Source organism: Euphorbia lathyris, chromosome 5 (assembly GCF_963576675.1).
Source record: "Euphorbia lathyris chromosome 5, ddEupLath1.1, whole genome shotgun sequence".
In the NCBI taxonomy this organism is placed as follows: Eukaryota; Viridiplantae; Streptophyta; class Magnoliopsida; order Malpighiales; family Euphorbiaceae; genus Euphorbia; species Euphorbia lathyris.
This window is the reverse complement of record NC_088914.1, coordinates 6,298,981-6,312,119: the sequence shown is the minus strand read 5'-3', so window position 1 is coordinate 6,312,119 and position 13,139 is coordinate 6,298,981. Positions and strand designations below refer to the sequence as shown.

The 13,139-nt window shown below is 33.5% G+C and overlaps 1 protein-coding gene across 5 annotated transcripts in view; it reads right to left on the bottom strand.

The window, feature by feature from the left end:
• The window catches only part of LOC136229551 (agamous-like MADS-box protein AGL31), a 50,589-nt gene that overhangs the window by 23,498 nt on the left and 13,952 nt on the right, over positions 1-13,139 (bottom strand). For all 5 annotated transcript variants that reach the window (XM_066018413.1, XM_066018416.1, XM_066018414.1 and 2 more), the window contains exons 2-4: positions 5,019-5,097; positions 1,227-1,288; positions 1,049-1,148 (exon numbers count right to left, since the gene is read on the bottom strand). In XM_066018413.1, coding sequence (XP_065874485.1) covers positions 1,049-1,148; positions 1,227-1,288; positions 5,019-5,097 — 241 coding nt within the window. The remainder of the gene's footprint in view (positions 1-1,048; positions 1,149-1,226; positions 1,289-5,018; positions 5,098-13,139) is intronic.

Below are 13,139 nucleotides of genomic sequence, written 5' to 3'. Positions count from 1 at the left end.
TTTGGGGGGGGCTTCTGATAACATTGAGATATTATCCTAAGGACCAAAAGGGATATTCACCTAGAGAACGCCGCGTATTAATCCCCAAAGGAGATCCGGATGGCGGATCTCCACGATCCCACTCAAAGAGATCCGTTGGCGAACCTATAAGGCGGATCTCCTCATCTACTTGATTCGTCACTGTAACAGCTAAAGCCGACTCGGCCATAAAGGCCATTAATGAGCTATCAATTAGCTAAACCGCCAATTTAAGGATAACTTATAACCGCCATTAATGGAGCATTAATGGAGACTTTCTGGTTGCCAAAGGTTACGACTTCCAAGCTATATATAGCCTACATCCTTAGGCTATCAAGGTACACTTACTGATTCTCTACTTTTGTGCTTACAATTTATTCTCAGAAATATTACTGACTTTGGCATCGGAGTGTCCCCGGCCGATCCCAACGGCGCCTCACAGGGAAGTGCTCCGATCAAGGATTTTTCCACAAGTTATCAGAGTTCTTCCGTTGCATACTTAATGTTAATCTACACATCAAGAGGTAACCTCATAAGCTGTATTAAAACTCATGATTAATTGAGTACCCTCAAAATTTGTAACTTCTACTCCATATGAGTTATGCACATTGGATTGTTGTCAAGAGAATTATAAATATCTCAAAGGTACAACCGATTATTCTTTGTGTTATTGAGATAAAGATGTGCAAGTAAGAGAATACACGGATGCAGACTGCGAAAGAGACTTGAATGAGAGAAAATCCACGTCTGTTTACATTTTCTTGTTAGGAAACCGCGACATATCTTGGAGAAGTAAGAAACAAACATGTATAGAACTATTCACTATGGAAGCTGAATACATGTCGGAGTCGTTTACCACCTCTAAACTATAAAATATGTGGGGTTTTATCAAATTATTAACCTAGTGCACCATGTGAACTGTTCACCTAGTTTATACTAAAATTTCTCGAAACGAAAATGTTTCTAAAACATGCAAATTTGTCATCACATTTTAGATGTTAGATCTGAAAAGTGTTGCAACAAAACAAACCTTTTTAGCTTTGACATGAGTGAGTGCATGATCAAGTTGAGTCTCCAATTTGATAAGGTCATTCACACCGAGCTGCTCTTGATTTGGATCTTCAAGTTCTCTGTGTCAATCTGAGTTACAGTTAATTAACAATTGGATTTACAAGCAGTTCATGCATTTAGTTAGAGAGAGAACTTGCATTTCTATTATTTGCACTAGCTGTGCAAATGATTTCCAGCTTTCCAACTCTACTTCATAGCTCTGCATCATAGTATTAAGTAGTTGATCAATAAATAATACATCAAAGAAGAAGACAACAATTTGAACTAAAATCACAAGATGAATGATAAATCTGTTGAAATAATAAACTTATAATTAATAGTCTTTAATTTGTTCAGTGTATTGTCCAAGAGTCATTTCTGTATTTATCAAGAGTTGTATTGTTTCACAAAAAGTCATTTGTATTTATAGAGAGTTATTGAGCTCACCAATAGTCATGTCTGTAGTATATAAATACCTATGAATTAAAGTAGTAAGGAAAAAGAATTTTCTTCCAGCAATTATACTCTTCCTCTGTACCTGTGAAAGTTTATTTATTTGATCCAACAAATTGATATCAGAGCCAAACAAAAATTCTCCTGAAAATTGAGAATAACGATGAAAAGAGAAGTCACGATTGATTCATGGGAGATCAAGTCGCAGATTTGGAAAGCTATGGACTCTTGCATTAAACACATCAAAGAACAAGCCGATTCTTTGACCTTTGAGGGGATCAGGAGGTTGTTGGAGAAGGATTTGGGATTGGAGAAATATGTTTTGGATGTACAAAAGAGTTTTATCATGCAATGTCTGGTGGAATCCTTAGAAAATGATGATGATGACGACAATTCTGAGGATTTAGGAGAAATTAAGGTACAAGAACATGTATCTGATGATGAGGAGAAAATGGAAGATTCTCCTGTGAAGGGTGTTTTGCCAGAAACTGATCCAGTCAGTAAGAAGAAAGAAGTTCCAAGTAAGAGCAGCATTACCAAGGCCATGTTGAAGAGAACTATTTATATTAAAGCCAATTGTGAGGAAGTTACAATGATCAGTCTTTGTCGAATTTTAGAAGAAGATATTGGACTTGATAAATTTGCACTTGATCCATATAAGAAATATATAAGCAATCTATTATATGATGTATTTATATGGGCTGATGAGAATTCAGAGTTTTTAGACTGAGACAGTGATGAGGATGATGAAGATGAAATAAAACTAAGGAATAAAATTAGTGAAAAGCAAAAGGTGCAAAATTCTGAAGTATCTAAAAAGAGGAAGAGGCTTGAAAATGAAGTCAAAGCATCAAGCGACAAGCAAAGCAAGCCTGGGGAAGAATTATCGGAGGACAACAACATTGTAGGAGGCACTAAGAATGTCTCTAATGATAGTTGTTCTCAATCATATGTTCAACAATGTGTTAAGAAAAAAGAAGTTTCAACATCAGGGTATGGTAAAGATGTTGAGCATATAAAAATTGTAATCAAATCATGCGGGCCAGTAATTTACAAGAAAATCAAGTATGTGCCAGAGAACAAATGTGAGGTCGAGCTAATGAATGAACTGAATGAAATATTTTTCAAAGAAATCAAGGAAGTTAAAAAGAGAAAGGAAAGAGTGAAAGAACTCGAGGGTATTGGCATGAGTAATATTGTGCCAAGTTCACCTAGAAGTTGCACTAGTTATGTGCCTCATCCAAAACCCAAAATACCAGTTGATAGTGATAATAGTGATGCTGATGGTACTAACGTGGATGACGAGGAAGAAGAAAATGATGGAAATAATAGTGGATATGATGGCTGCTAGAGTGAAGAGGTCAATAACGACGAAGTTCGAAGATTTCAACAGATTAAGAGATATTCTTGGTGTTACTAAGGGATAAAAAAATTATAAGTTTAAGGGGGTGTATTGAAATAATAAGCTTATAATTAATAGTCTTAAATTTGGTTCAGTGTATTGTCCAAGAGTCATTTCTGTATTTATTAAGAGTTGTATTGTTTCATAAAAAGTCATCTGTATTTATAAAGAGTTATTGTGCTCACCAATAGTCATGTCTGTAGTGTATAAATATCGAGGTTCACTTCATATTAATATCTGACACACCTCTACACACGTGAATGTCCAACACAGACCCATATTATCATGTCCTGCAATTAAATCAACAAATGAGGTTGCCAGGAATCGAACACTAAACCACTTGGTCAAACTGGATCTAATACCATGTCATGGAACTGTTTTAACCAACAGCTATCTAGGGTTCGATTCTTGACAGTCTCATTTATTGATTTAATTGCAGGAAATGGTAATATGAGTCTATGTTGTGCACGTTTCGAGCCCAATGGACATTCACGTGTGGGGCTGAGTAAGATATTAATGCAATATATGGACCTTTAACTATTTTTATAGCCTAACCCATATAAAAGGTGTCTTCTATACTTATTTTGGTTTTTACAAAGTAAGCTTTACTTTGTTTTTTCTATCATTGGATGAGCTTACTTTGTTAAAGTTCATCACCATCCAATGGTGGAAAAAACAAAGTAATGCCTACTTTATAAAAAACATGTGATTCTGAATTGCAGGAAATGGTAATATGAGTCTATGTTGTGCACGTTTCGAGCCCAATGGACATTCACGTGTGGGGCTGAGTAAGATATTAATGCAATATATGGACCTTTAACTATTTTTATAGCCTAACCCATATAAAAGGTGTCTTCTATACTTATTTTGTTTTTTACAAAGTAAGCTTTACTTTGTTTTTTCTATCCTTGGATGAGCTTACTTTGTTAAAGTTCATCACCATCCAATGGTGGAAAAAACAAAGTAATGCCTACTTTATAAAAAAACATGTGATTCTGAATTCTATTTCCTCGCCACATTCGCTTTAAATATAATATTAATAATTCCAAACACACGTATCCATACATATATATCTAAAATTTAAATATGCAAACATAAATATATATGTCCTACTAAACTCATTTCTAATACAAACAAACTATATAAATATTTTCAAAGTTTTCTATTCAGATAAATTAGTTTATTTAAAAAAAAAATTAAAGAATAAAACATTCATTATATTCATTATGACCCAATTTGATAAAGTTAGAAGTGAAATGGAAGAGGTGTGCATCGGTATAAAACCGAACCGAATCGAAAAAATCGAATACCGAAATGATCAAAATAATTCAAACCGACACCGAACCGAATAATAGATAAAACCGAATTAAAATCGAACCGAAATATGCGGTTTGGTTTAAACCGAACCAACCGAATTAAGTTAAAAATAACAAATAACAAATAAAAATCACTATATTTTCTCATTAAATTTACCTCAATAAAAAAAAAAATATTTTCAAAATATATCTATATTGAGTTATTATCTCAACAATAATAAAAAAAAGTAAACTTGCATAATCAAATATATGTGTATATATATAAAAATATAAAATATGTGTAATTCGGTACGGTTCGGTTTTTTTACATTTTCTGTCAAACCGAACCGCATACCGAAATACACTTAAAATTAAAACCATTGCCGAACCAAATTGTTAAAAAAACCGAACCGAAAAACCGAATTTACTCGGTTCGATTCGGTATACGATTTAAACCGAACCGATTCAAACTCCTACTTTTTGTGACAGAATAGTTTCAAAAAATTTGGAAAATGTGATAAAACATTTTCTTCACTTATTTTCCAGTTGATTTATACAATATTTTCGATTGACTTATTTTTTTAAATAAATAAATACCGAAAAAATAGGGAAAAAAATTAATGCATGATATTTTTTCCCAAATAAACAAGATCATATTCTATACAAGTTACTTCCACTTTCAGTTTCCTATATCTTTTTAGCAATATAATTTCTCGGTGTTCATTTCACCTTCCCTTAAAAAAAAAAAAAGAAAAAAAGAAAAAAGAAAAGAGAAAAGAAAGAGAAGAGCAAGTCGTTACCTCTGCCTCATTATCAGCATTGAGAGAAGCAACACCCAGCTCAATATGCCTAGTGTATTTGTCCACAATCTTGTTTAAACTGAGTCATAAAAGACAATCACATCAATCTACTGAATTTGAACTCATATTCAGCGAGTTAATAATACAGACAGATACAACTTACAAACATAAAACTATAGCTAGCATAAGAGTTTAACATCTGCACCAATATTTGGATTTTGCAGGATCTCATATAATTCTAAATAACGAAACTAAGAAGAACCTATGAGCAATAAATTATAATAATATTTCACGGAAAAGGTGTTGGGAGAATATAAAATATATATATACTGTTTCCTCAGAAAAAAAAAAAAAATATATATATATATATACTGTAAAAAGATTAAAAAAAAACAAATGATTAATATATGAAGGCCATAATTCAACTTGGTTCACCTTTAATTTTGAATTACATCCATGAACCTGAGTTAAAAAAAAAAATCCAACTATAAAAGGAAAAAAAGCAGGCATACAAATAGAGCAAAACCCACTGATTTAATGGTGAGCTCGAAGACAACACAGGCTTATCCCGCCATGTGTTTTTAATTCCACAAATTAATGAGGTTGTAACTCTCGACCGTTTGGTCCAAAAGGCTCTGATACCATGTCATGGAACCGTTTGAACTAAAAGCTCCAGCTTATGGTTAAGGTCCAATCATATTCGTGGTCTAGGTTACGATTTAGCCTTGGTTTCATAGTGTAATACCTTCGAATATAATTAGAGATTTTGCCTAACCAAGCATCGGTTAAGGGCTCGTTTGTTTTACCTACTGTTTGTTGTTACGGTTTGCTGTTTGAAAAAACTGATTTTCCAAAAAACAGAGATTCTACGCTTTTATAAAAGGCAACTTTTCAGAGGCAAAAAGCAAATAGGAGGTAACTAATACCTAAAAGTCTCCATTTTAAAGTGAAAAGACAAACATGAACATAAAAAGTAGCAACCAAACATCCCCTAGTTACTTCTTTGTTAAGGAAAATCAAAGTCTTATGTTAATTTGACTACAAACAAAGTTTTGCTCAATAATTCATTGGAGTTACCTAAAGATCTAAAATTCTAGCTTTCACACCAATCAAAAGAGAAAGGACGGTTGGGTGAACACTATCCGAATACTAACCGAGGGAGAAGGGACACAGGGATCAATCCACCTAAATGACCAATTAAGTCCATGGGAATGCTTGTTGAATAAAGAAAGTACCACGCCTCTTTCCATTCATATATAAACAAATCAATTATTCAGGTACGCTGGCAAACTCCGCCGGAAGGATGGGTTAAGGCAAACACAGATGCGTCGGTTATGGTTAGTTTTGGAATTGCAGGGTGCAGTGGTATCTTCCGGAATAATCTCGGCCAAGTACTCGGCTGCTTTGCCTCCACGAGTGACTTACGATTCGGCCATATGGCCGAGCTTCAGGCAGCAATTACAGCAGTGAAGCACGTTCACTCCCGCGGATGGTACAGACTTTGGCTCTAATGTGACTCGACGTATGTGGTTTCGGTCTTCCGCACCAGGCCAAAATCAGTCCCGTGGGAACTTCTTCTTTCGTGGGAGGATTGGCTAACGAGGCTACGGGAGATGCAAGTCGTGTTTTTCCACATTTTTCGTGAAGGGAATCAGGTAGCTGATGCTTTGGCAAGCTTCGGTCGTTCTAGCTCCGTTACAACTTGGTGGGATTCCCACCCGACTTTTTGTGCTAGCTTCATCCAAGATAACTTTAGTTGTAGAACTTTGTATCGGTTTAGTTGACCCCTTGAATTTCTTGTATTTTTTACGCTTCTTCTTTTAATAATATCCGGGGGGAGGGAGGGCGGCTAGGGGGAGTGTTAACCTCGTTGGGATGTCCTCTGGCGCCTTACCTTCTTCCTCGCTTTTAATCAAAAAAAAAAATAAACAAATCAATTATTTAAGACCTTGCCTTCTATTCTTAAAGCTATTTCCTTTAGTTCAAAAAACCAACTTCACTTAACTAATTCTTTGGATTTTGTTGTTTGAAACTTTATTACTCAGAAGTACACTTAGCTTTTTGTTGTTGCTATGGTGAGACTAAAGTGGGGGCTTCAGTTTGGTGGATCAATGTGTCTAGTACCGAACTAGAGTTATTGCCATACTATGAACAACAGATCTTCCAATCTTATTGAAAGTGCAACCCAATGAAGTAGAAGCGTGTATGAGTATATGAGTGTTCTTGAGAATATCTGCCCGAGCACAATTAAAGGAAACTGAACATCTAGGAGAAAATTGGGATCCAAATGATACTCATACTCTAAGAGGCAAGAAACTTAACCTTAAAAGTAGAGATAAAGTTGAACATGCAGTACCCAGAAGTATATAGACGAACAAAAGAGGAGAATGTCTCTTTTGTGAAGACGCCAAACAGATAGATAAAGGGAAGTATGCGGCTAACACAAGGAGAACTAAACCTACTTATGGTGGAATGGCATCCAAGGAGGATGGTTCTAAAGTGTTAGCTATGCCGTTCGGCCTGACAAATACTCCAACCCCTTTTATGCGGCTGATGAATCGAATCATGTAAAAGGGACATTCCTAAACAAATAAAAATATTAACACTGGATGAAAAGGGTGAAGGAACAACAAGGGTTTGGATGTATGAATCACAAGGGAACCAACCCAACAAACGAACGAACGAAGGTCGGGGAAGCTTCAATTCCTGGGGTGAGGAAGATAACGAGAAGACAGTACCTTCCTATTTAGAAAAGACAATGGTAAAGCCAATGAATAATTAACAGAATTTGAATGAAGGTCAGACGACTCAACCAAGCAGGTCCATATAATAAAAAAATTCTTCTTACAAAAATCGTTAGATTATTTTGGTAACTACTGTTTACTTCACTAAAAAAAAAAAATATACTCTTTCCAACAGCAAAAACAACAAAGTCTTAGTTCCGAAATTCGGGATCGACTAACATGAATCATCATATGAAACAGTGAAATCAAATCGTGTCAACAATATAAATTCTCTTCGTACTATCTACTACCATATTTTCCTCAATCACCAATAAACTCATATCACTCTCAATCACACTCTTCCAAGTTTGCTTGGGTCTTTCCCTACCCCTCACCATTGCATCCTTTTGCCCCTCTTCAGTCCTCCTAACCGGCACACCAAGTGCTCTTTGTCTTATATGGCCAAACCGCCTTAGTCAGTTTTCTCTCATTTTATTCTCAATAGATGTAACCCCTACTTTTGTCCTAATTATTTCGTTACTCACCCGATCCTTTCTCGTATGAACACACATCCATCTCAACATACGCAACTCCCCAACCGACATCTTATGTGCCCAACACTCCGTACTATATAACAATGCAGGTCTAATTGTCGTATAGTAGAATTTTCCCTTCAATCTATTAGTCATGTCGGGGTCACAAAGGAAACCCGTAGCACTCCTCCGCTTCGACCAACCAAATTTAATCCTATGAGCAACATCTCCATCCACTTCTGTAGAGATATCTGCTGAACTTATCAAAATTGGATAATCTTTATTGAAGCAAAGAGAGCTGTTTAAATACCCTTACAAAAGATAAGATAAAAACAGAAATATCTTACAGTAAACAAATCTAGAGATTTCAAAAACTAAACAGATTCCTAAAGAATAAGACCAGAACATTCCTAAAGAATAGGACTTATCAAATAACAACTAAACTAGACTCCTAAAAAATATCAAATACTTAACAAACAAAGGTCTACTCCTATCGCCGCTAAAATTACACTAAATATTCCGTCTTACTTTGGCTCAACTTAAAACCTCTAGATTCCAAAGTTTGTCTCTATAGTTCCAACTTACTCTCCACGCCTTCTTTCGTCTCATCAACCAACACAATATCATCTGGAAGCAACATGCAACATAGTATACTATCTTGAAGTGAACTCGTTATTTCATCCATAACGATGGCAAAAAGAAATGGTTGGTTTGCATTAAATTTATGGAATATAGACTAAGATAGTATCTTTTATCTATTTTTATTAATAATTCTCATTTTTTATGTCACTAATTAAATTGAACAACTCTCCATACATTGAAAACTTAAAATGACAAAAAGTGCAATTAATATTAAGCTCATTAATAAGGGTAAAATAGGAAAAAAATGCATTAAAAACTAAACCTGATAAATAATATTAAATAAGAAAATTTGATCAAATATGCTAATTATTTTGAAACGGATGGAATATCAAATTATACTGAAAATAGTGGAGTACTTTGTTAGATCTTTTGGTCCTTCCATATTTTGTTTTCTGGAGTTTTTGGATCAACTTGAATAAAGGGAATCGTAGAAGCTATCCAAGTGACAGCACATACGTAGGTCTATTTTTCGTACCACATAACAATGCAAGTCTAATTGTCGTGCGGTAGAATATATACTTTGTTAGATCTTATGAATGTGATAGTGTTTCACTACTAACATTCTGTATCATATAACAATGTAGGTCTAATTATGATTCTCCAATGGTTCATGTTCACAATCACTCAATATATATGCCAAATCATCCATTTAAACTTCATTTTATTAAATCATCTAACTATAAGGGTTAAATTCTATAACCACTCAATCAGATTCAACAATCATAAAGAATTCATCAATTAATTAAACTCTATTATATTATTTTAAAATATATATAAAAATAGTCAAAACTTAATCAAGTACTCATTGATAAGTGTTTAATATATTAAACTCACTCTAATGGAGGAAAGTTTAGTAAAGGAATATATTAGAGATGTTCTTACATGTAAGTTTTCTCTTCATGAAGGATCAATCTATGATCAATACAAATATTATCCGTTGAAGGCTCAATCTCTATTGATGAACCGATGTTCTTTTGATGAACTGAGTTTGCTTGATTTTTATTAGTTTAAAGTAAAAACTTCCAATTTCTTTTCTCTTTCGACCCCTCTCTATCTTTATCAATCATTTAGATAAAATTTTAGATTCCAAATGCTTAAATAGGAAGATAGATAGTAAAGTAACTGATTATGCAAATATCACGTTGAATAAAGGGAATCGTAGAAGCTATCCAAGTGACAGCACATAGGTAGAGTGATGAGGCAGAATGAGTCCAAAGTGATGAGGCAGAAAGAAAAGAAAAAAGGAATCGTAGAAGCTATCCAAAGTGACAGCACATGAATACATATGCATATTACAAGTAGGCAAAGAAGGTAAAGAAAAGCTGGAAGTGAACCCTTGAAGGAGAAACTTTTAGTATACTTGAGCGAGGTTTGCCCAACCAATAAATTTAATTATACCTTGTATATGGCTTAATATATTATTTGCTCTCTGAACTTGTCCAAAATAATTGATTGGCCTCCTAAACTTTTAAAGTGTTTCGATAACTCTCTGAACTTGTATAAAATATTTAATTAACCTCCTGAACTTGCGTAAAATGTAATCAATTAATCATTTGGTTGTAAAAAAGTAAGTCAAATGCGGAAAATATGTTACACGTACCTTAGAATGTTATTACATACTTCACAAAATATATATTAAAACATGTTAAAAAAGAATTTCTTACTTATTCAACTATAAAACATTTTTTTTCTAATATTATAATCGCATACCCCGACCTTGGTCGTTCTACTTTTTTAAAATGCGTGCAACATATCTTCCGCATTTAACTTACTTTTTTATAACCGAGTGATTAGTTGATTACATTTTATGCAATTTCAGGGGGCTAACTGGACACTTTATGCAAGTTCAGGGTCTATCTAGACACTTTGAAAGTTCAGGGGGTCAATCAACCATTTTGGATAAGTTCAGGGGAAAATGATGTATTAAGCCCTAATATATTTTAAAGTTTAAGATGCGGTCTATGTTTATTTTGTTTTTGACAAAGTTTTATTTTTTTTACAATAGATGATGGAGTGTAAAATTCATTCAATGGTGAAAATTGACAAAGTAACGCTTAGGGGGTGTTTGGTTGCTCCTTTCGTGCTCCTGTTTACCGTTTTACTTCAAAATGGAGAGTTTTAGGTGTTCGGTTAGTGACCTCCTATTTTCCTTTTACATCTGAAAAACAGTATTAGGTGTTTGGTTACTGTTTGCCTTTTACACCTGAAAAGCAGTTTTTTGAAAAAAGCAGTTTTTTCCAATAGGAAACAGCAAACAGTAACAGACAGTAGATAAAACAAACGGGCTCTTACTTTATAAAAGGCCTAATGCTTCTCCAACCCCCTTAACTTGTCCAAATTGGTCATTTTACCCCCTTCAACTCATCGAATGTCCTATTTACCCTTTAACTCCATAAAAGTGGTATTTCTCACCCCCTCAACTTGTCCATTTATCCCCCAACTCATAGAATGTTCTATTTACCCCCCTTAACTTCATAAAAGTGGTATTTTTCACCCTTTACAATCCGTTATGGAAGCCTAAATTGATAACTTTTTTTAAACGTTAAACCTATATTTATACTATTTTGTAAGTGGAACCTAAATTGATACTTCCCCAAAAATCATAGGCCTATTTTGGTACATTATCCATACATATAATGTATTTAACTTGTTTATATTAATGTTCTTATTATTTGTATTTTTTATTATGGAGTTAAGAGGGTAAATAGGATCATAAGTGGTGAGAAATACCACTTTTATGGAGTTAAGGGGGTAAATAGGATATTCAATGAGTTGAGAAAGGGTAAAATGACAAATTTGGACAAGTTAAGGGGGTGAGAAATACCATTTTTATAGAGTTAAGGGGGTAAATAGGACATTCGATGAGTTGGAGAGGTAAAATAACCAATTTGGACAAGTTAAGGGGACTGGAGAAGCATTAAGCCTTTATAAAAAAACAAAATAAACATAGCCTCTACTTTAAGGATAGTTATAGTTTAAAGTTTATATTCTTAACGTGTATTCTTTTTTAAAACAAAAGGTATTTCATTAAACAATATAAGCGTATAAAATTTGATGAATAAAAAAGATAGAGTTGAGCATCACATTCTATATCTTGATATAGAATGACTAGTTCTAACAAGAACACGGGATACCAAATTTCACATCAGTAAATAAACTTAACAAGAATTTATAATCAACAAACAAAACATCATAGGAAAATTGGAAATTTGGTTCAACTAAATGAGCAACCAATATGCAGTATTTGATTCGACCTTAACCCTATCAAAACTCTTAGACTTTAACCAATTCAAGGGCTCTTGAATACTCATGGTATCCCCATTAAAAGGCCGAAACTCTCGAAAAAAACTCACCCTTATCATTTCGCATAACAACGCTAATCCCCAAAATCTTAGAATCCACAAACACCTTTTCATCCATATTCAACTTCAACTTAAACCAGTTATCCAAAAGACTACGTAACAGATCAAAAAAAAAAAAAAAGATGAGCACGCTTAAGCATTTTATAAAACCCATAAAACCAGCAAGATAATCCTAATGTTTTAGTGGTGAAGCTTTTAGTCTAGTGGTTGAAAGCTTACCTATGATCAGGAAGATCATGAGTTCGAATCACATCCGGATCTAGTAGGTTTTTTTTTTTTAATGTAAGCGCATTTTACGCAAATTTTTTTAAAAAAATCCTAATGTTTTAGGGCTTTTGGCTACTATCACTACTAAAATTAAACTTATTAATCTTTTAGAATAATCATAACATTCTAGTTCCTTCTAGAATTAAAATTAAAATAGTTGTTATTTTTACTTCTTAATTACTTAGTGGCTTTGTCCTTTTTCGGTGGCTTTCGAGTTTCAACATTAGTATAACTTTTTATGGATATTAATAACATGTTAAATAAAATTAAAAACTGCAGGATTTTGTGAACTGTGATTTAATTCCAATTAAATCTTAAATCCTTAATCTTTCGGCTCTTTCAATTATTTGATTGGTCCAATTTTAATAACCATAATTTTATTATTTGTTGGTCACCAATAGAATTATAAGTTCTTTTTCATGTCTTAAATAAATAATTTAATTACTTAAATTTTTCGTGTTATGTTAAAAACAAGAGTTTTTACCCAAAAAAAAACAAGAGTTGGATAGCATGAAAACGAATAAAGAAAATTGTTTGAATATACTCATAGAGTGAAATATATTTTATTGATATATAATTTAAACTTTCTATGCA